Consider the following 22532-nt stretch of genomic DNA (forward strand, 5'->3'; position numbering starts at 1 on the left):
GACATAAGGTGCAAAGGGTAGCAGTACAACGGCAGGTCCACAGACGGTGAGGCAAAAAATGTCAGGAAAGGTGTGTGGCGCCATGTCACACCCCTGTCCAGCCCGGTGTCCCTTTTACATACTGTAACAACAATGCCCCTTAATTCATTCCATGCCACCTTTTACAAAACAACTACAGTATGTCACAAAAAGTACACTATGGATTAACTGTACTTTAAAACTATTTAGAAAACGGCAGATGTACAGATTTTCACTATTTTTGAAAAATCATTCGAATTTTTTAGGGGGAAATGTCTGCATTTCAATACAGCAATGTTCCATTACATTAGTTTTGTACAAAAGTACACATTTGACTGAGCAAGTTTACTTTGTAATTGAGTAAGATTTGACCAGGAGTATACTTTGGCTACTGGGTTTGAGTACTTTCCACCGCTGTGTTCCAGTCATATTGTGACTAATCCCCCTTTTAACCCTGACAACCCTGATTCTGACGTTTTCATTTTTCAACCACAAAAAGAAGAAAAAGACAGACAAGGTGACATTCAAACTGATGAACCCCAAAATCCCTTGTATGACATACCATTTTGAGGACTGATATGCAGTCAGATGACGTGAAACACTGAAGTTCAAGCACTCCGGCTCAGATTAATTGGTCAGGATGTGAAGAATGACAACAACATCAGTCTTCCCCGTGGAGACGATCCTCTTTAGTATGCAGCGTGTATCAAGGCTGGGTTTGGCCGTAGTTTGCTAGTTCATGAGCTCTGTAGATTATCTTGACTCAAGCTGTCTGCCAGAGTGATGTACGTCCTCCTGTGCCTTTACGGGATAACGGCGATCAAATCGTGTTCGTTTCATGTCCCTGATTGATTATAAAACATTGATAACCAAATAAAAGACTCCTTAACCCATTTAGGCCTGACCTCGACATTTTTTAAAAATCTTCTAAATCCTCCAGTTTTCTGAAATAATTATTTTCACGATTTTTCTAAAATAGCAGACCTACAAGCTCGTAGCGCGCCACTCGGTGGCGCGCTATGAGCTTGTAGATCTGCTATTTTTCAATAGCTAAAGCATAACATAATGCTTACACCAAAAGGGGTTCCCGCCCAAAATGGATTAAGATGAAGCACGGCTATGGAGCGGAGGGAAAGATCAACCACAATTTGTCATTGTGATCGTGGCTAATTAACGGGATGAGCTGGGATTGCTGCCATAAAACTTTATTAAGTACCATGGAAGTCAGACGTGTTGAGTTATGTCTTAAACGCTAAAGAGAAGGAGGTGTCACACTGTATCCCCGGACGGTCCCCAGGGTCCATGGCTATTACACCACATGGCTGTTACTGTATCCCCGGACGGTCCCCAGGGTCCATGGCTATTACACCACATGGCTGTTACTGTATCCCCGGACGGTCCCCAGGGTCCATGGCTATTACACCACATGGCTGTTACTGTATCCCCGGACGGTCCCCAGGGTCCATGGCTATTACACCACATGGCTGTTACTGTATCCCCGGACGGTCCCCAGGGTCCATGGCTATTACACCACATGGCTGTTACTGTATCCCCGGACGGTCCCCAGGGTCCATGGCTATTACACCACATGGCTGTTACTGCTTTGCTGGACCCAAATGACCTCATGATTCAGCTGCCTTATAGTTCCTAAAATGTGAGGAACTCGAGGATTGGTGAATAGTCATAGCTTGGGTATTCTCAGGCACATATTGTCACTGTCGGTTCAGAAACCTAATATCTGTATCTCCATACTGTAACTTTTGTTTTGGTTTTTTTGCCCTACTTGATCATATTACATTAGAGCGCCACACAAATACATCAAAGGTATAGCAGATCCACAAGATCGATACGTGGCACGAAACGATGCGCTTTGAGCTTGCAGATCTGCTACTTTTGCTATTTTTGAATATTAACCCATTTTGAGCGGGAACCCCTTTTGGTGTTACATATAATTTAGCTATTGAAAAATAGCAGATCTACAAGCTCATAGCGCGGCACCGAGTGCCGCGCTATGAACTTGTAGGTCTGCTATTTTTGAAAAATTGTTAAAATGTGCCTCAAATCTTTCAGAAAATGTTCATGCTTTAGAAAACATTTTTTTTTAAATTTCGACGTCAGGCGTGAATGGGTTGATCCTGAAAAGTAACTGTTTTGGACATGAGCATTATGAGTAGCCTGGCATGGCCAGACTAATATCACTGTGTACGTAGATATTAGTCTGGAACTTCGGTGTGGAAGATTTATTTCCAATGGGCGGTTACAAACAGATTTCAAGTTAAACGTCACAGCAAAAAAAAAGGCTCACTTTGGTCACCCACAACTCTGCGGTGAAGGAAATATAATTCAAAGTGAGGAGTGCCAGACCAATCTCCCCATCGTCTTTTGGTGTCAGATTCGTCTGGTTTCCAGGCTACATTATGAGGTTTCCAGATAGAGATGATATGATGCTGATCATGTAGTTTCTTAACCCATTCAGGCCTGACGTCGAAATTTAAAAAAAAAAAGTTTTCTAAATCATGACAATTTTCTGAAAGATTTGAGGCACATTTTAACGATTTAAAAAAAATATTTTTCAATAGCTAAATTATAACATAATGTATGTAACCACCAAAAGGGGTTCCCGCTCAAAATGGGTTAAAATAAAAATAACACTTTGAACCTGACGTCATAGGCTAGCATTATATTGTCCAAAAATGTCAGACATTTTCAAACATAGTGAAAATAGCAGATAACGCTGCATGTGCTGTGTGCTTGTCATTTAACGAAGGGTCACCAAGCATATTAAATGTCTCTGTGGTTGCATTCAGCTGCACTCAGAATTGACATGTTAACTGCTTGGAATTCAATTTTAACTCACACTTTAGCGATCCATTTAATATTCACAGTTTTCTTCTTCCGCTGCTTTGCCGCAGGCTATGAATAATGGGTGTGAAGGAGCTTTTCGGGTAATTTGTGATTTCCTGTGAGGAACGGGGGTGGTGTAACTCTTACTCTCTGACCTGAGAATGGCTGGGTATCTTTGAGGTTAAATACCCACTGAGCAGGCATGTTAACTGGTTTCTGTGCTGGTTTCTGTTACAGTGGATAATTCCAGCATGAATAACACAATCTTTATGTAAATGTTTTATGTCACTTGGGAAAATGTACCCTCCCACATCTACGGCAGTTGCATTGCAAATATACAGATGAACACATATTAATTTGTATTAAAGTTATGAAAGTGTTATCTTATATTGTTGTTGTTGTTTTATGTGAAACATTTATTTATTTTCTTGATGAGGAACATCATCTTTTGATAGACATGAGCCTTTTACATTATACACATTCAGTTTGACTTCATGATATTCAGTAGAGAATCAAAGCATCTAGGGGTGTTATCGATTTGATCAATTATATAAAAATATATATATATATCAATAATCTAATCGATTGGGCGGGTGGGTCACTTTTTTCTTTTGAATAAAATAAAAGCAAAAATATCTGATCTAAACAAAAACAGGTCTGGGAATGCCCATATATGGACCTTTTTCTATGAAAACCCGCATTTCCGTGTGTCACGTCACGCCTCCATATATGGTCACGGCTCATGACATCACACCTCCATATATGGTCATGCCTCGTGACATCATGCTTCCATATATGGTCACGCCTTGTGACATCACGGCACGCCTCCATATATGGTCACGCATCGTGACATCACGCCTTGTGACACGTCACGCCACCATATGGCCAACTCCATATATGAAGATCACGACACTGACCTCATCTAACCCTGTCCCATCTACCCTATCCATACATGGAGAAAACTCGATCATCACCTAGGTCTGCATATATTGATTTTTTTTAAGTGTACAGTATTTGTTAAAATGTTGTTTATGTGGACACACCCACCAGTTCGTTAAGTATGCCTGGTTTGCCTGGTGGGTGGTGATGGGTGCTGATCCACCTGAACTGAAGCTGCACCCACAGCTGTTGTTGTATGATAAAGGGGGAGGGGTTAGGGGAGGGGATGATATTGTGGTGTCACTGTTTTTTTCATTGGCACGTTTGACTATCAAGGTTTCAGCCTCCAGGAAGAAACTCTAAATGCAAAGGGAAGACATCATTACACATACAGTAACAACCAATGGGTCTAATGAAGTACTGTCACCTCATAAACACATGAAAAACTGCAAAAAAAAATCATAATCTCGGCATTCCATCTTTAAGTACTGTACTTAAGTACAATTTTTAGGTATTTGTACTTTATTTGAGTATTTCCAATTGCCAGTAGTTTTACTTCTACTCCACTACATCTCAGAGGCAAATATTGTACTTTTACTCCACTACATTTATTTGAAAAATGTAGTTACTAGTTACTTTTGTAGTATACTTTTGTTGATTATTATTAATTACAAAACATATAACCACTTCAGCCATCGCAATTTGAAAATAGCCGATGCACAAGCTCACAATGCGTCGCGATGTGACACATTGTAGGCTTGTAGATCTGCTATTTTCAAATGATTATACATTTCAAAATGTGAAATGAGACATTCTGCATAATGATTACTTTTACTTTTGGTACATTAAGTACATTTCGATGCCAATACTTTTGTAAATTTTAAATTCTGGACTTTTACTTATTGCAGTATTGATACTTTTACTTTAGTAAATAATTTGAGTACTTTTCCCACCACTGCCTAAAAACAGCAGCCAGTGCAGTGCCCATGCAGGGTGTAGAGCTTGTCAGTGGAGTTACGTTGCTAGGGAACTGCTTGGGTTAATTTCCTGTCAGCTACTGATGTTCACAAACACTTTAACCCATTTAAGCCTGATTTATACTTAGTTGCCCGCTGCTGTTGCATGCCATAAATAGCAGATCCACAAGCTCACAACGCGTCACGTTTGTGACGTGTTGTGAGCTTGTAGATCTGCTATTTACTGAGCACCCCACGACACCAGCAAGTTAGGCTTTTTAGAGTGTGAAAATTATGCATACTGTACATGCATGATGTGCAGTAGTTTCATACCGTATATTGTACATTGTCTTATATTGTATAATGCCCAAAAGAGATGGATTAGTGTTATATTTGTATTCATTATTTTGTATACATTATGTTATAAACGTATACAGTCTTGTGCTAATGTGCTTCAACAATGTCTATGGAGTTTTGTTGAGTTAGGGACAACATAACAGCTTCCAGTCAGGAACATGCTGCTACTGTGTGAAATGTAAAAACAATATTAAGTAGATAGATCTTTAGTGGTCCCGCAATTCAGAGAGTAAGACTGTAAAATAAGATTCAGCAGGGTAAAACATCACAAAAAAACACCATCAATAATGAACGATAGTGCCAGGGCCATGGCTCAGTGGTCCAGGCACCTTGGCTGGTAATCCAGTCTGGCGGTGTGCCGCGGGTTCGACTCCCGATCCCGACGGCCTTTACTGCATGTCTTCCCCCCATCTCTCTCCCCATTTCCTGTCAGCCTACTGTCTGTCCCTCCATAACAAATATTAAATAAAGGCGAAAGCCACAAAAAAAACCATAAAAAAATAAAATAATGAACGATAGTATACGTCGGTATACAACCTACTATACAATAGCCTGCACTATGCAGGACAAACAACAACACACAATCACTGTGTTGTTATAGTATCCAGCCTTGTGCTTATTGAAAAACGTAAGCAACCAGAATACAAACAGTATGCACCCTACAATAGTCTGTACAATACATGTCAACCTTAGCATCCCTATACTGTACATTTCTGTGGGGAACATTTGCTGAAAAAAGGAGTGAATGCTGGACGTGACGGCGAAGATATTTAGTGTACCGTATACACAAAAACAGGAGAGGGGCCCTACTATAGAGCCCTGGGATTGGGAATACGGTATAAGGTTCAAGTTGTTAACCCTGCCATATAGTTTTGTCCGGACTAGAACATTAAGAAAGGCATTGTTTTATTGATTATCACTGTGACACCCATTCTCGCGCAAAATTGCCTCTACCAAAAGCAGGGACCCAGGTTCGAATCCGCCATGAAGGTCTTTACTTCATGATTGTCACCCCCCTCGCCTTTCATGTTTCTCTATTACCTGTCCTATCAAAATGAAGCAGAAATGCAATATATATATTGTAGCATTGATGCTGTTTTTGTTCCAATTTGTGCACTCTATGACACAACAGCGCTGCCACCAATACAATTGGAAAGAATCGAGAATAATGGGAGAGAGTGAGAGCCTGATTCACACAGTGCATCGTGGAAGCTTGTAGGTCTGCTGTTTTTGTCACGCAGATTTCTGTCAGTATGTTTTTATAAGAGCTAAGAGAGGATCTTTAACTTGTGAAATACAGAAATGTCTTGAAGGATGATTCTCCTATTGTTTTGTTCATCAACACCTTTCAAAAACCTTGGACAACATGAGCATGAGCTGTGCAATTTATTGTACATCAACAGATTATACCTTATGGCTGTTCAGCTGTTTCCATTGTTGAAATGTGAGAAAGATTATTATTAAAAGCGACATTATATGTAGCCATATGGCTTAGTATGGACTATGGAGATGCTTTGCAATTTGCAGTATATATTATTGTGTCACCAAAGCATGTTATTTTATGCTTTGGTGCTGGAATAACAAACATAGCCGCAAAATTGCATTGTAGTCATTATTTCACAGCATGCACATTTATTTTTGCTGACAAGTTCAAAAGAGGTTTGTCCATGTACTGTGCCCTGTTTTGCCACAGAATGATGTATAAGATTATTCTGACATAATTCTGTTTTATTATTTCTGAGCCTGTTCATATTCATGAACAAAAACTACCGGTATTATGTGAAATGTGAAAACCTGTTATATATTATTATTACCTTTTTCATCAGAAATGTACAAATTGAACAAGCCCCCTAAAGATAAGATTTAGAAATGTCAGTGAAATGGCACTGAACTACTACTATACAGTATCTACTATTTCCAGCTGCTGCTGCTCTCAGGCAGAAACCTTATCTCCATATTTCAAATGTTCACGTTTTCTTTTGTAAATTAATGTCATTCGTCATGCTACAGTGTGACACAAAGGTGGCAAAAATAGATGATCTACAAACTCACAAGGCATCGTAATGCGTTGTGAGCTTGTAGATCGGTTATTCTTGCTATTTTAGATTTTCTTTTAAAGTGAAGTGAAAGTGGTTAAGTGGGTCTGTGGGTTTTATAAATATTGGACCATTTCCTGAACAGTAGCGTTTTTATTGGTTTCCAACCGATAGCCACAACCTATAGAAGGATTGTTCCTCTGCAGCAGTGTGCTGGTACCCCCGCTGATGACATCACCGCTGTGTGTGTCACCTTCAGTGCTTTGACTTTGTTTCTGCCTCCTCCCTCTCTGGGTGGAACAGTGTTACACAGTCAAATCTTAGGTGTTAATTTAACCTCCGAGACTTAAATGAACACTTTTCTTTCTTCTGTAATCTGTCCTTCATCTCTAACACACAGTTTATGGTTTGAACCTCTCAGTGTCATCCTTCTCTCGTCTTTTATCTCTTTTATTCTCACCAATTTACAATTACAGTTTACAATTTAGCTATTTATCAGATGCGCCTATCCAGAGCGACTAAGTAAGTAAGCACATACATAAAATGAAGAGAACAGTGTAGTGCCTCAAGAAACTAGGATCCCATGTAAACCAAGAACCTATAGCATCGGTTAACAATATACAGTACCACCAAGAAATAAATAACAACCTGTACATTGAAACTGTAGGATACCAGGCAATGAACAAATATGCCGTTCTTAATTACATTCTTAACATTGTTGTCAATAAAGCCCAATTTGTAACGAAAACATGATGGGAGCGAGTGACCAAGATATGTCTGCATGGTATTAAACCATCAGTGCCGTCCTCTCTTTTCTTTTACCCCCCCCCCCCCCCCCCCCTTTCTGTTTACTCCCGTGGTCTTCTAAACCTCCTCCCCCTCTCTCTATCTTCTCTCCCATGTAGGAGCTGCTGTTCAGTGTGTGTGCCCTGAATGTCATCTCCACCATTGTGTGTGCCCTGGCCACGGCCATGTGCTGCATGCAGATGGTATCAACCGATTTGTTGCAGATGGTAAGTATGCTGTTGGGCTGATGGAGGCCAGGCAGGCAGCAACAATGAGTGACTTTGTCACCATCATGGCATTTTACTTGATGATTAATTGTCTTAGAAATAATTGTGATTGACGTTTTAATTGGGGTTTTTTTATCTTGAATAATTGCAATCAGACCATTATGTAATAATTGTGACAGCCCTATTTTCCCAGTCCTTTTCGGTGGCCCTCCCTCAGATGCATTTCCAAGTGTTTATTTGCAGAGAAGGAGCAGGTGACCATTAGGACGGGTAAACACGCCTGGCCCACTAATTACACCCGGCAAATTCTCCCTTCAGTGATTGTGATTAAATGTCTTTGTATCGGCTGTAAGCCAGCCTGACAAAAGACTGTAAATGTACGTTGTGAATGTTGGTCAATGCGGAACCTGCCAGAAAATTGCTGGATTTAACAACCCCCTGTGAATTGCTCTACTTTTCACTCGTCAAACCTGGTGCTTTTTTGTGTGTAGAACAGAGAGTACTGTCCTCAAAATGACCCATTCCTTTTTATGTGACACAATGAGTCTGTGCTCAAAACCTAAATGTTCTCAGCCATGAGGGAAATTAACATGGCCATGCTCCTGTGTTGTCCTTCGCACCAACAATAGTGTCCCAGTACAATACCTTAAACCTCAATACAGACAGGGACCATAACACCATCACAACATCTTGGCAAAAATGAATGAATCTTGACAGTTTAGCTATTTATACAGATCTTTTATGAGTGCATTAATACATTTTGTGGTAGCTGAAGTGAGAACAGGAGTGGCCGCTGGTCAGGAACAACAAAGATTACAGAAAGAGAATAGGACTTGTGTTGTTTGTGAGCTTTGGCAATAAGATTGGGTTGACATTGAGTTCAGGGCAGGTGCTCTAAAGCAGGGGTTCTCAAAGTGGGGTCATGGGGACCCTCAAGGGTCTAAAACAGGGGTGCCCAAAAGGTAGATTGCGATCTACCAGTAGATCACAAAGGCTGTGCAGTTAGATCGCATTACATGCCCCTAAAGAATATTTAATTTAAATATAAAAAAATATTTTTTGCATCTGCCATCTGCACCTTGAATTCAAATTACTTGATTGACATAAAAAAGGGCCTTTCAGCTCAAACCCACAATGCAATCTTATAGTTTCAAGAGTGTTGCTGTGCACAAACGTCAGTAGCATTACAAATTAAATACAAAAAAACACTACCTATTCCATGACATATTTAGACTATTTTCAGCAATGGTATTCTTGTTGAGCTGGTCATTTTTAAAGTAGCTCTCAAGTAAAAAAAGCGTGGGCACCCCTGGTCTAAAAGCTCACAACGTGTCACAATTGTGACACCCTGTGAGTTTGTTTTTAATTGGAATATATTTTCTTTAACTATTTAACAACACAAATCTTATATGGGGGTCCATGGCAAAAATATCTTCAGATGGGGGTCCACGGCCAAATACATATCCATAGAACCACTGATCTAGCTCCATGTCAGAGCACAGTGTAGAGATGCAAAAAATAAGCAGTGAATGTAACTCCAGTCGCTGCACATACATAGAATGGCTCCCAGCCACGCTACGGACACTGCTGCAGTTCCATCATCTGGTTCAGTTGCCACATCATTCACAGTTAGATGGCAACGGGTACATTTGAAGAACTAGCGCTCCTTAGCTCAGTGATTGCTAATTTGTGAAGCTCCGATCATCAATTCAGTAATTTCTTTGCGAATGCCAAAATGAGAGTTGAATGCGACCAGCACAGAAAACACAGCAGATATAATAGATAGATAGATAGATAGATAGATAGATAGATAGATAGAGACAGACAGACAGACAGACAGACAGACAGACAGACAGACAGACAGACAGACAGACAGACAGACAGACAGACAGACAGACAGACAGACAGACAGACAGACAGACAGACAGACAGACAGACAGACAGAAGTGCTAAAATGCTTGTGGCCATGTGTTTACAGTTCATGCCTCACAGAACACGGGCCTTGAGTGCAGACTGCATGACTCCGCATGGGACCATCCTGCACCAGACACTGGACTTTGATGAGTTTATCCCTCCCATCCCCCCACCACCCTACTACCCCCCAGAGTACACCTGCACCCCCTCCATGGACGGACAGAGGTGAGGAAATGACACCTTTTTCCTAAGAAAGGGTCTTTGATTAAATAATCAAAGGCCATTTTATAATTCAAATTAATTATAATCAGTGGTGGACAATTTTCAAATTTCTTTTATTTACAATTTTCAATTAAATAATTATAATCAGTGGTGGACATTTCAAATATAAATATTGTACTTTTGACTCCACTTGTTTTCCACTTCTAGGAAAACACTCTTTGAACCCAAATTTAATTATTATAAATTATCCACTTGTATTGTTAGGATTACATTGCATGTTTGTTTTTGTTTTTCTTTAAAGAATCACATATATGAGGTCTTGGTAAAACAGTAAAATAGGTGAATGAAGAGGCCGCTGTACATCTGAAGCCTTTCTGTGTGGAGTTTGCATGTTCTCCCCGTGTCCCCTAGGGTAGGTACCCTCACAAAAAACATGCAGTAATCCTGGTCTCTAAACTGCCTCCCCCTGGCCAGCCTGATGGAGGGGAAAGGAACTGGTTGGAATAACGTGTTCCTTCCACGCGCTACGTCCAACCAGGGAAACTCCTTCCTGTCAGGTGTAAAGGAGCAACTTGGACACTCAGGCATGAAGGAAGCATGAGTTCAATCCGTTGCTCTCCCCATTTCCACCATATATGGGGACTAGGTTGGCGGAGGGTGTGTAGAGCCCAGGATCACATTAGATAATTGACACAGGGGTGAAAAATGGGTTACAAAATCGTGGGATAAAAAATATACAAAAAAAATAAACTACATAGTCATAGGAAACTTACATAGGAAATACATAGGAAACTTCACCTAAGGGAAGTGTGTGACACCAGCAGACGTTGGCATGGGTAATGTTCGTAATGCACACATGCATCGATAGACACATTGTTTATTAGACATTATAAAAATTACCGGTACTATAATTAGGGTAATTAGTGCTTTGCATTTAGCCTATTATTAGAATCGGGTCACCACAGGGAAAGTGCTAATCACCATTGCAAGACCTCTGCACCACAGATTCTCTGTCAGATTCTCTCAGAAAGCAAGTGATTGATTGATTGATTGAAATATTTATTAACAGTTTGCAGAATTACAGTACATTTCAAGCACAAACTCAATACAAAGACTGTTAACTGTGAGTGGACGACCCAATTAAGCATTACACTTGTTTACAAGAGGGTCCACCATGTTCAATTCATCAAAACATTTAGAGACGTACAAATAGACACTTCTATATAGTCAAAGAACAGAACAGGAATTCATCATAAAGTGCATCATAAGTGCAGTCGGCGCTGTCCAATGTCCAACCATACATTACATGAAGAAGGCCAAACACTGGGTTTAAAAAAATGAATGCTAAGTGCTGGGTACGTTCGTTGTATATTTGACTTACCAATATGATTAGTACTTTCTTTTAAGGCAAAGTCCTTTATAAGGTCAGGAAAATCTAATTGATGCAACAGGTGATTCAATGGACAAGTTAGATGGTTCAGTCTATTATCATGAATCGATGCACTCCCCAGTCAGTCTATTTTTGATCATTTCCAGTTTGCATTAGCAAACTACTGAGACAGGGGAGAGATACATTCTGAGAGCCATGTAGGATGTGTCCGATCTCCAATGTGAGCAGCTCTCGACATTTGATGAGGAAAGTTTGTGTCACATCTTTGCTCTGTCTACACAAAACAGTATGTAAAGAAACTCTTGGTAGCCAGACTAGACTATACATGCTGACGCTGTGTTCGTTTCCATATTAACTGTATCCACCGGGGGGACTTGCAGTAGCATCCGTTTGTGTTGATTGAAACATTGAAGACATTTTCTGTATTTTGCTATATATATGTTGTTTTTCCTCTGTTATTCTAGCCGCTTTTGAACATATTTCAAAATAATACTTCATAGGGAATCAGCTGCAAAATAAAATACAGAGAATGATTACTGGAAGCGAGGCAGTACATTGATTGAACAGAACATCCAGGAGTGGACATAAAAGAAATCTAATCATCATTACATTTTGCAAAATGAGAACAGGAAACACAAGGAACATCAGCAAATGGAATGAAGTGTGTTCAGAGGGCTGGTAGAACTAGAAAGAACAGGTTGCAGTTCAGAGTTCTAGTATTGACTAATCAATGCAGAAGCAGTTCAGAGTTCTAGTATTGACTAATCAATGCAGAAGCAGTTCAGAGTTCTAGTATTGACTAATCAATGCAGAAGCAGGGGGTGGTAAGAATTGTAAAGTATTGCAATCGAATTGGCCACGGTAGTGATGCGCGGACCAGCTTTTTTTCATAACCCGCCCGCCCCACAAAACAATATATTAAATTTAATCAACGACCCGCCCACTCCACGGCCTGCGAAAACAAAAAGTAGCCTAACGACCGGCTTTTCAACACCCTGCAAGTCCAGAAGGAGGGAGGGGGCTGGGACGTGCAGAGGGAATTTGAAGGGCAGGGGCTAGAATTCGAAAAGGCACCTTTATTTTCTTTTACATTTCTACCCAGATTTAGAGGAATATCTGATTTTAAACACTAGGAAATGACCCAACCAGTCTGCCCTGTAGTCCAAATTAATGGTTATCAAAGTAAAATGAGCAGTTGCTTGCTTTGCTGTTAATAATATTAAGGATCGCATAATTGCATTCCTGTCAGGCAGTTTGTGTGGTCAAAACTTGTGAAATGACACTGGACTACTGTATGAAAAACCCAGCGCAGGTCGCTCGTTATGAGAGAGAGAGAGAGAGAGAGAGAGAGATACGAGAGAGAGGTGACGCCGTCCCTCTTTCCTGTGTGAGTCGTAACAAATTATTTGAATGAACATTATTTGGAACACTTACACATATGTGACATGACATACTATCTGTCTCGGACCGGTTCATTCACTCGTTTGGGTTGTGTGTGCACTGCAGTAGTGTAGTTCTCCGCTCGAAATGAATGAATCTCATGTGCTCATTTTAGTTTTGATTGCGTATACTTCAACTTCGTTGCCCGGTGGCGGTACCGCACACTCAAGATAGCCTCTCTACAAGCTCCTACAAGCAGGCGATGCATTGTGAGCTTGTAGATCTGCTATTCTGTGTGTGCGCACTGTGCACTCACACTGTGCACTCACACTCACTGTGCACTCACACACTGCACAGCACCGCACTCAATTAAGAAAGATTTGGTGCAGATATGCTCATTGCGCTGATGACGGTCAGGTTCAGAGCCTCAGAGCGGAGAGGGCACTTTTCTCCAATGGTCAAAAAGGCAGGGGCTAAAGCGCCCTTTCATAAGCAACACATTGATGAACAACAGAACAAGCTGATGGTTTCAGCAGGAGGAGTAGACAGTAGACACAGGAGAGCAGGTACCGGAATGCTTTTTTTTCTCCTTTTTTGGGAGGTGGGGCCCACCCCGCGCACCGCGCGATAATTGCACTGAAAACCTTGAGCCGTCCGCCCACCCCGCGGATCAACCAGCGGGACCTGCGAGCAACGGGCCGGCCCGTTCATCACTAGCTCGCGGGCCTAACAAATTACTGTAGCCCAGGGGCCTCAACACCTAGAAATCCGGCCCTGTCAATAACAGTGCACACTGCCGACACGTGTCATTTCATGTCAATAGAAAATTAGAAAATTTGATTTAGGAGGGGCCTCGGTTAGTGAAGTACAGTATATAGGGTTAAGTGGTTATAAAGCAACATGCCATCCATGATTCTCAGTTGTTGAGTATGTACTGCCTACTCCCATTACACCCCCCCACCTCCACACACACACACACACACACACACACACACACACACACTCACACACACACACACACACACACACACACACACACACACACACACACACACACACACACACACACACACACACACACACACACACACTCGTGCAACACACTGATAAAGCTTTTTGGCAAGGAGCCATGTCTGCTTGTCAATTAGTCCGTAAATATAAACAAGCCTGAGAAAATGTTTATAGCGAATCCCTGCTCTGGGCCAGCGACATGTCATGACATCATCATATCTTGGATGATTGGTGGTGGAGCCTCTGAAGTTATATATTATCCTCTTGCCCTTTTAAAGCATGGGATTGTAATTAAAAGTGGGCCATATTGCTGCTCGCATGACTGATGATTCTTAATTGGCACCATATGAAACAGTACTATACTGCTGCTGCTCTCAAACATCTTCATGTCAAGGACCCCCAAAGTATATGGCCATGGACCCCCATCTGAAATTATTTTGTGCCAGGGACCCCCATAAAAGATTTAGGTTGTTAAAATGGTTCAATTACATTTTCTTAAGATTTTTTAGAGCGATGCGACGCGTTGTGAACTTGTAGATCTGCTATTTTCAAATAACTGAAGTATAACATAGGCCATAGGGTTACTGTGTTTAAACTGATTTTGATGTTATATTAACTAATTTGACTCCCCTTGAACCCCCCAAGGACTCCCTGGAACCCCTAAGGACCCCACTTTGAGAACCCCTGCTCTACTGTACATTATATCAAGGCTTAGTGAAAGGATAGTGCAATTGCGGATAAAAGCGTAATTTTTTGCATGATGGTTCGTTAGGGTCAGTTATTGAATTTTAGCCTAGGAGCCCTTGTCAAATATCTATTTTAAATATCAAATTGCAAGACATTATTATCAATGCAATATGTGAAATATGTGAAAATCCGCCTAGTATTTTTCAGACTATATACATCATAAAATGATCAGATTATTTCCAAATGTGATAAAGTTGACTATTATTAAAGTCACAGAACATGAAATATCATCAATAACACCTTTATTGCAATGAAGAATACATACAAATGAACTATAACTCGACCGGCCATCGGACGGTCTCGCGCCACACCATCCAGGTGGCCAGTTGTCCGGGTGCCCACTTGTTCAGTCAGACTACATTTTGGGTGCGGTACTGAACCATACTGTAGCGTACCGTACTGTACAATACTGTACTGTACCAGACTGTACTGTACTGTACTGTACTGTACTGTACTGTACTGTACTGTACTGTACTGTACTGTACTGTACTGTACTGTACTGTACTGTACTGTACTGTACTGTACTGTACTGCAATGTACCATACTGTTTGTTACTGTACCATACTGTATGTTACTGTACCGTACTGTACCAGACTGTACGTTACCGTACCGTACCATACTGTACTGTACCATACCGTGCTGCTGTGTGGGCGTGTGTGTGTGAAGTGAAAAGGGGAGGGGTCGGTGAATGTGGAAATTGTGATATAATTTGCGTCACAGCTAAATGTTGCACAATAACAGTATGGCACACAAATTTGTACAATACATATGACAGGTGAGCGGAGGCAATATAGTGCAGATGGATTCCTGTGGCATGTAGAATTTGTTTGTGCTTCTTCTGTCGTATATGTCCTTAGACCTTCAGCTCCATTGCAGCAAGCCAGTCCATGTGTGTCATTGTCTAGGTCAATTAAGCCTTGATCATTATTTGGTGGCCGGTATGTGGGGCAGCTGGTCAGCACGTGTTCCACAGTCTGTAATGGATCCCCACATTCTCAGTGGGCACTGTCTGTGAGACCCCACTTCTGCATGGGTGCACCAAAGCGTCCCACACCCGTCCTCAGGCGGTTGAGGGTTGTCCACTCCCTGCGGGGGAGGCGCTGGCCAGGAACATCTGTGAGATCCTCGATGTAGTAGTGAAGCCTGGAAGGATCTGCTGCCTTCCACTGGTCTCTCCATCTTGCCTTCACCCAGGAAGCCTTGGAGGTGTCGGCTGGTGTTGTGCCGAGCAGTTCCTGGGCCTGTGTGGCAAAGGGCCGCCGGGACTTGAGATGCATACGCTGTGGTGTCTCCGTGACGACCTTGTGGAGGAGATGAGATTTGCTCAACTGTGCCTTCCGAGTGAGGGCCAGTGTGGCTGCTTCTCGCCTGACCTCTGCTGGGGCGATTCCAGCCTGAGGCACAGTATTCAGCGGCAGGGAAAACTAGGGCCTCGGTGGAGATGCGCAGTGTCTTTGTGGTGACTCCCCACGTGGTGCCAGCTAGATGCTGTATCAGTGCGGCACGGGCTTTCCCTTAACACTGTCCAGGTGTTGTTTAAAGGACAGTGTTCTGTCGAGCTTCACTCCATGTATGTCGGTGAGGACTGGGACTGTAGCCGGGCACCGTCGACCATGATGTTGATTTGGCGAGTTGCTTCCCTTTTGTAGAGGTGGAACATTGTTGCTACAGTCTTCTCAACACTGAGCTTGAGGCGGCAGTCCTTCAGGTATGAAGAAAGGGTGTTCATGTCCTCCGAGAGGCCTTCCCCTATACTGCTTCCCAGGATGGCTTGCTGAGCAGAATTGCCAAGTTTCGTAGGAGAAGCCGGACGGATAAATATATTGGTTTGCTCCCCCTTTCCATTATAGTACAAGGATATGCATCATAGTGTGAAACATGTTATAGAGCTGTGCTTTCTGCCTAGCTGTCACAATTGCATTTGCAAAGTGGGGAACAGTCCAAATTTGTATTACTGCATTTTCAGGTACTACACTACAGTCACCTTTACAGGTGCATCTGATCAGCTCTCTGCAAGCTCTGGAAACCTCTGGAATGGTCAGCCAAACTGGCACCCATGACCCTTCTTCCTTAACCCACCCATAGTTCTGTGGAGAAGGAATCACTTGGTGGCTTCGTGTGCTGGTGGCCCAGATGCCCGCTTGGTAGACTGCAATAGCCTAGGGGAACCCAAATCTCGAGCCCTGCCTATGTTTCACGCATATTCCGGTTGTGACACAACATATGCCTTAATAGCCGGGGAGCCAGTCACCCAAAATTTTAGAGGACCTGTGATGTCATGACATACTTTTTATTTGTGTTTTTTTTCTATTAATTTGGTCAGAGCAGACCTCTCATTCTGTGTTCCTTAATGACCAAGTTAATAGAAAAAACACAAATAAAAAGTATGTCATGACATCACAGGTTCATCTCTATTCCCGCTCCCCGGCTATTAATGGAAAGGGTAAGAAGTCAGCTTGGCGGACCTGGCAAGCCTATGATGCTGCCTGCGACAGAAACATTCGTCAATCTGGCAAAGCATCCCTTCCAGCAACTAGATGTTGACTGCCAGCACTTCCGGGAGCTTGAAAGACTGACAGTAATTTTGTACGACAAATCCAGTCCTTTGAGCTCCATCAACGAAAAAAGAAAATAACTCTTCTGTGAACAAAATCGAACGATAGAGAAATTACCTCCCACCCAGGGTGCACTCACATGTGAAACGGGCAGTCTACCAAGCAGGCATCTGGGCCACCAGCACACAAAGCCATCAAATGATTCCTTCTCCACAAAACTATGGGCCAAGGAAGAAGGGTCATGGGTGCTAGTTTACTGACCATTCCAAAGGTTTCCAGAGCTTGCAGAGAGCTGATCAGATGCACCTGTAAAGGTGATGTATACCTGCCAATGCAGCAATGCAAATTTGGACTGTTCCCCACTTTGCAAATGCAATTGTGACAGCTAGGCAGAATGCGCACAGCTCTATAACATGTTTCGCACTATGATGCATATTAATTTGTATTCTTCATTGCAATAAAGGTGTTATTGATGATATTTCATGTTCTGTGACTTTAATAATGTCAAAATAAGTCAACTTTATCACATTTGGAAGTAATCTGATCATTTTATGATGTATATAGTCTGAAAAATACTAGGCGGATTTTCACATATTTCACATATTTCATTGATATTGATAGTCTTGCAATTTGATATTTAAAATAGATATTTGACAAGGGCTCCTAGGCTAAAATCCTTTAGCAAGACATAAAGAAGCCTCATACAAAATTTGGCGCTTTTATCCGCAAGTGCACTATTCTCCTAAAAAAGTGCACTAAGCCTCTGGACTTTAGTTAAGACAAGTGTAAAAAAAAAAAGCTCTAAGGGCGGCTGTGGCTCAGGAGGTAGAGCAGGTCGTCCAATGATCCCTGGGTCAGCGGTTCGAATCCCGGCACCTCCTGTCCACACGTTGAAGTGTCCTTGGGCAAGACACTGAACCCTACATTGCCTCCAATGAGTTGGTTGGTGTTAGCTTGCCACCATTGATGTGGGAAGTGAGGACGCTGGCGTCGACTGTTCGCCGCTTCACATCCCAATGTATGAATGAATGAACCATTTTAAAGCGCTTTGAGCACTTGGAAAAGTGCTCAAAGCGAAAATGAAATTAATTAAAAATGCAATTCATTAAATACCTGCCAATATAGCACTCTTTTAGCATGCACCGTATTTGTAGGACCTGTAACCTAGCAACTAGTCTCCTTTGCTTTCTAATAATACATATTAATAATTAAGCTTTTGTAGTAGTGTGATATTGGGGCAACACTTGCTAAACCCATGTGTGTAATGCACTACAAGCATACTTATAATGCTGTATAATGTGCTTATAACACATACGTAACTATATAACATAACACATGCATAATTATAGGTATAAACAATCATAAGTATTCATAATGAAATCACATCGCATGATAAAGCCCATTATAATGACTTCTACGGTCAAGTATCATAACTAAAAATACATTGCTTTTATATTTAATTTGTCTCTGTCATCAGGTATAGTCCCAAATGTTTCAGCACATGTTGTCCCACTGCACAAAGGTGGTGACAGTAATGATCCCAATAACTACCGGTCAATTTCAAAACTACCCTGTCTCTCAAAAATGTTGGAGTCAATAGTAAATAACCAGTTAAAACCATACCTTGCACACCAGTCAATTCTAAGCCCTCATCAATCTGGCTTTAGAGCTAATCATAGCACGATTACAGCTGTCACCCTAGTTCTGGATCACTTACAAAAACAAACATGCTGCAGCCATTTTTATTGACCTCGCCAAAGCTTTTGACACAGTTCACCACTCCTTACTATTAGATAGACTGCACATATCAGGCTTTGATACAGATGCCTGCAACTGGTTTAGGAATTATCTGTTTGGTAGACGTCAATGTGTTAAGATGGGTGATGGACAATCTGGGTTCCTGCCAGTCACATCTGGCGTACCACAGGGTTCCATTCTAGGTCCTATCCTATTCACTATATACATCAATGAAATAGTCTCCTCACTATGTGATTGTCAAATTCATCTCTATGCCGACGACACAATTTTATACTGTACCGCTGACTCCACTGTACTGGCCATTGAAAAGCTACAACTCGCATTTAACTCATTACAAAGTTCTTTTAGCAACCTTAAACTAACACTTAATGACAATAAAACAAAATTCATGGTCTTCTCTCTAAAGAAAAAAGACTATTCCAATCTCCATATCACCATCACCAATGGATCAACAATAGAAAGAGTCTCGGAATATAAGTATCTTGGTATATGGCTGGACGATAAATGTAATTTCAAATACCACATAGATAATCTGGTTAAAAAACTACGTCAGAAAATTGGCTTCCTATATAGAAATAAAGAAAAACTTCCCAGGATCTGTAGAAAACGGATTATTGAAGCCACATTTCTATCCGTACTGGACTATGGAGACATAATCTATCGTCATGCAGCTGCCTCCACACTCAAGCCACTGGACTCAGTTTACCACTCGGCTCTGAGGTTTATTACTGGAGACAGCTACGATACTCATCACTGTACCCTATATGATAATGTGGGCTGGTCTTCTCTGACTGAAAGACGCAATAATCACTGGCACCTCTTCATATATAAAGCCCTGGTCGGGAAATTACCATCATATATTTCATCCATGTTACATCAGAAACCTAGTCGCATTGTAACTCGCTCCAGTGATTGGCTAGGCCTTCTGGTCCCTTTTGCCAACTCTGAACTTGGAAAGGCTGCTTTCAGCATCGGTGCACCTGATTCTTGGAATCTCTTGCAACAAGAACTTAAACTTAATACCCTGGCATCAATTGGTCATTTTAGGAATAACCGTCCATCAACTGTATGTTGCTGTTTTAACTGATTGCTGAATATATAATTGTATTAACGGTTTGTTGTAAGTTGTAACTAATATTGTTGTTGTATTACTGTTTTTTTTTGGTATGTAATCTCGGCATCATTGTAAATGAGGGGTTCCCTCAATGGTCTCTCCGAGAATTTAAATAAAGGTTGAATGAATGAATGAATGAATCGCATGGATGCACCTGGGACGTATCCTCAGTGATCCTGAGGTCAACGGGGTTTCGGGTCTTAAAACATCATACCCCTCACTCAGGCGACCCAGCCGGGGTTGATCAAGTCCCGACTTACGTCCCAGTAGCTACCCTAAATCAGTCCCACTAGGGCAAAACCAGGGCCACACAATCCGTTGGAACTACTCCAGAACTACTCTGCCAGGGCTGGGAGGTACACTTCTGGCACATGGAGGGACTAGGCTCTGTGGGTTGTCTCCTGTCCGGGCCCCTCCTACGTCTCACCAGGTCCACTCCTGCTCTCACCAGGCCCAGGACCTGTGCGTTGCACCAGAGTCCCAGCACCAGACAGTTCATTCAGGAGTGGTGGGCAATGGTTCCGCAGGGACATGGTGCTGCGGTTCCGCTTGCTGCTTGCATGGCCCTCCTAAAGGCTATATACTATATATATACTAATACTATACTTCACAATTACTGGTCTATTTGGCCAGGACCATAGTGAATTATAGTTGGAATTATAGTTTGATTATAATTGCATTCCAACTAAGTTAAACTTAATGCAACATAGTATGATTATACTGTAAGTCACTATGTACTCCAGCTTATTATAATGTATTCTAACTATGATAATTATAATACAGGCTCTGTATTACTGGTGTACTACTATGGCACTTGGCCTTTGGCTACGGTGCCTGACCGCAGCACACCAGTGCCAATATGTATAGGATTACCACTCATGTACTGCTGCTTAATAGAACAAAACATCTAAGTCTGGATTACATTATTGGGGACATTATAAGAGAAGGGGAATTTTCTTTTCTTGTGTTTGGAGGAAGATCATATTTCTAACTTAGAAGGGGTAATACGGTAAATATGCACTCTTAGGGCCCTATTTTGTGGAAACGCAGTCGATGCTGGCGAGTGGGTGCGTTGTGGTTACAGAAGTTTGGTGTTTTCTGGACTGGAGAAGGGTGGAGTACACAGTGGTGAGATGGGTTGGATTGTTAGGCTGAATCGGTGGGTGTTTTGCAGGTGGATTCATGCAGTCAAGGCCCATTTTCTTGACCTTTAAGAGCAGTGCGCTGCACTCAGCCCAACGACACCCAACACGATTTCAAACTTCTTTTTTTATGTAACAAAACTAACAATGCATGCTAACAATACATTTATTTTCCATGAAAAGACTGGGGGCTGTAGTTTCTATTATCTTGGAATCCCCAACGATGATGTCATTGGTAGGCAGGTTTCTATAAGGTCTTGACCACTTTTAATTGAAAGAGAAATCCATATTGATATCATGTCTTCAATATTATTTTTGTTCGATACAATAATTTTGCTATTATTGCTATTCAACCATCCAGCTGTGGGTTAGAAATTGTCCAGTTTGAGGCAAATGTGTGAAACAGACAAGCATGCTATATAAATGGGGGTTGTGAGTTTTTGGAGTCATCATTCTGGGTGTGCCCCACTGCTGATTATGAAATTATACTGTACACCCCCAACTGCACCACTCCTCCCACACCAGCAGGTAGTGAGTCCACCAAATACCAGGTTGCGGCGGTGGCTCAGGGGTAGAGTGGCCGGATGGTAACTGCAAGGTTGCCAGTTTGATCCCCCAGAGTTAGTGTCAAAGTGTCCCTTGAGCAAGACACTGAACCCCTAATTGCTCCTGATGTGCCTTGCATGGTTTCCGCCGCCATCGGTGTATGAATGTGTGTGTGAATGAGTGAATGTAATGCACAATCTATGTAAAGCACCTTGGATAAAGGCGCTATACACCATTTACCAAACACACGTCATACACAGGCAAAAACCATTTCACCCATAGAATTTCACCAGTCAAGCAACACACCAATCCGCCTGCCCCAAAATAGGGCCCTTCATTTGTCACAGTCATGGCTATTCTTAATTTAAATAGCGATCTACAAGCTATCGCCTATCGTCATACAACAAATATCTGGCTTAAACGTCACGCTGATACACTATGGTTTATTTTGGTCTTTCACAGAGGTCTTCACTTGGACTTCCCCCACTCTCCATTCAGTGCTATCTATGGGGTGCCTATCAACAGCCCGGGTACGCTGTACCCCACTGACCTGCCTCCTCCATATGAGTCCGTGGTAGGGCAGACGCCTGCCAGCCAGGTGAGTTACACTCTGTCATTTAGTGAAGCAGACTGGACACTAATTAGTTTAA

The 22532-nt window shown here is 41.9% G+C and overlaps 1 protein-coding gene across 1 annotated transcript in view; it reads left to right on the plus strand.

Moving 5' to 3' along the window:
* The window catches only part of fam189a1 (family with sequence similarity 189 member A1), a gene marked incomplete at both ends in the record, with an annotated part of 144705 nt that overhangs the window by 117795 nt on the left and 4378 nt on the right, over positions 1–22532 (plus strand). The window contains 3 exons of the mRNA XM_079497611.1: positions 7996–8103; positions 10082–10242; positions 22345–22480. Of these exons, the coding sequence (XP_079353737.1) occupies positions 7996–8103; positions 10082–10242; positions 22345–22480 (405 nt within the window). The remainder of the gene's footprint in view (positions 1–7995; positions 8104–10081; positions 10243–22344; positions 22481–22532) is intronic.

The sequence above is a fragment of the Electrona antarctica genome, assembly GCF_951216825.1.
Source record: "Electrona antarctica genome assembly, chromosome: 3".
Taxonomy (NCBI): Eukaryota; Metazoa; Chordata; class Actinopteri; order Myctophiformes; family Myctophidae; genus Electrona; species Electrona antarctica.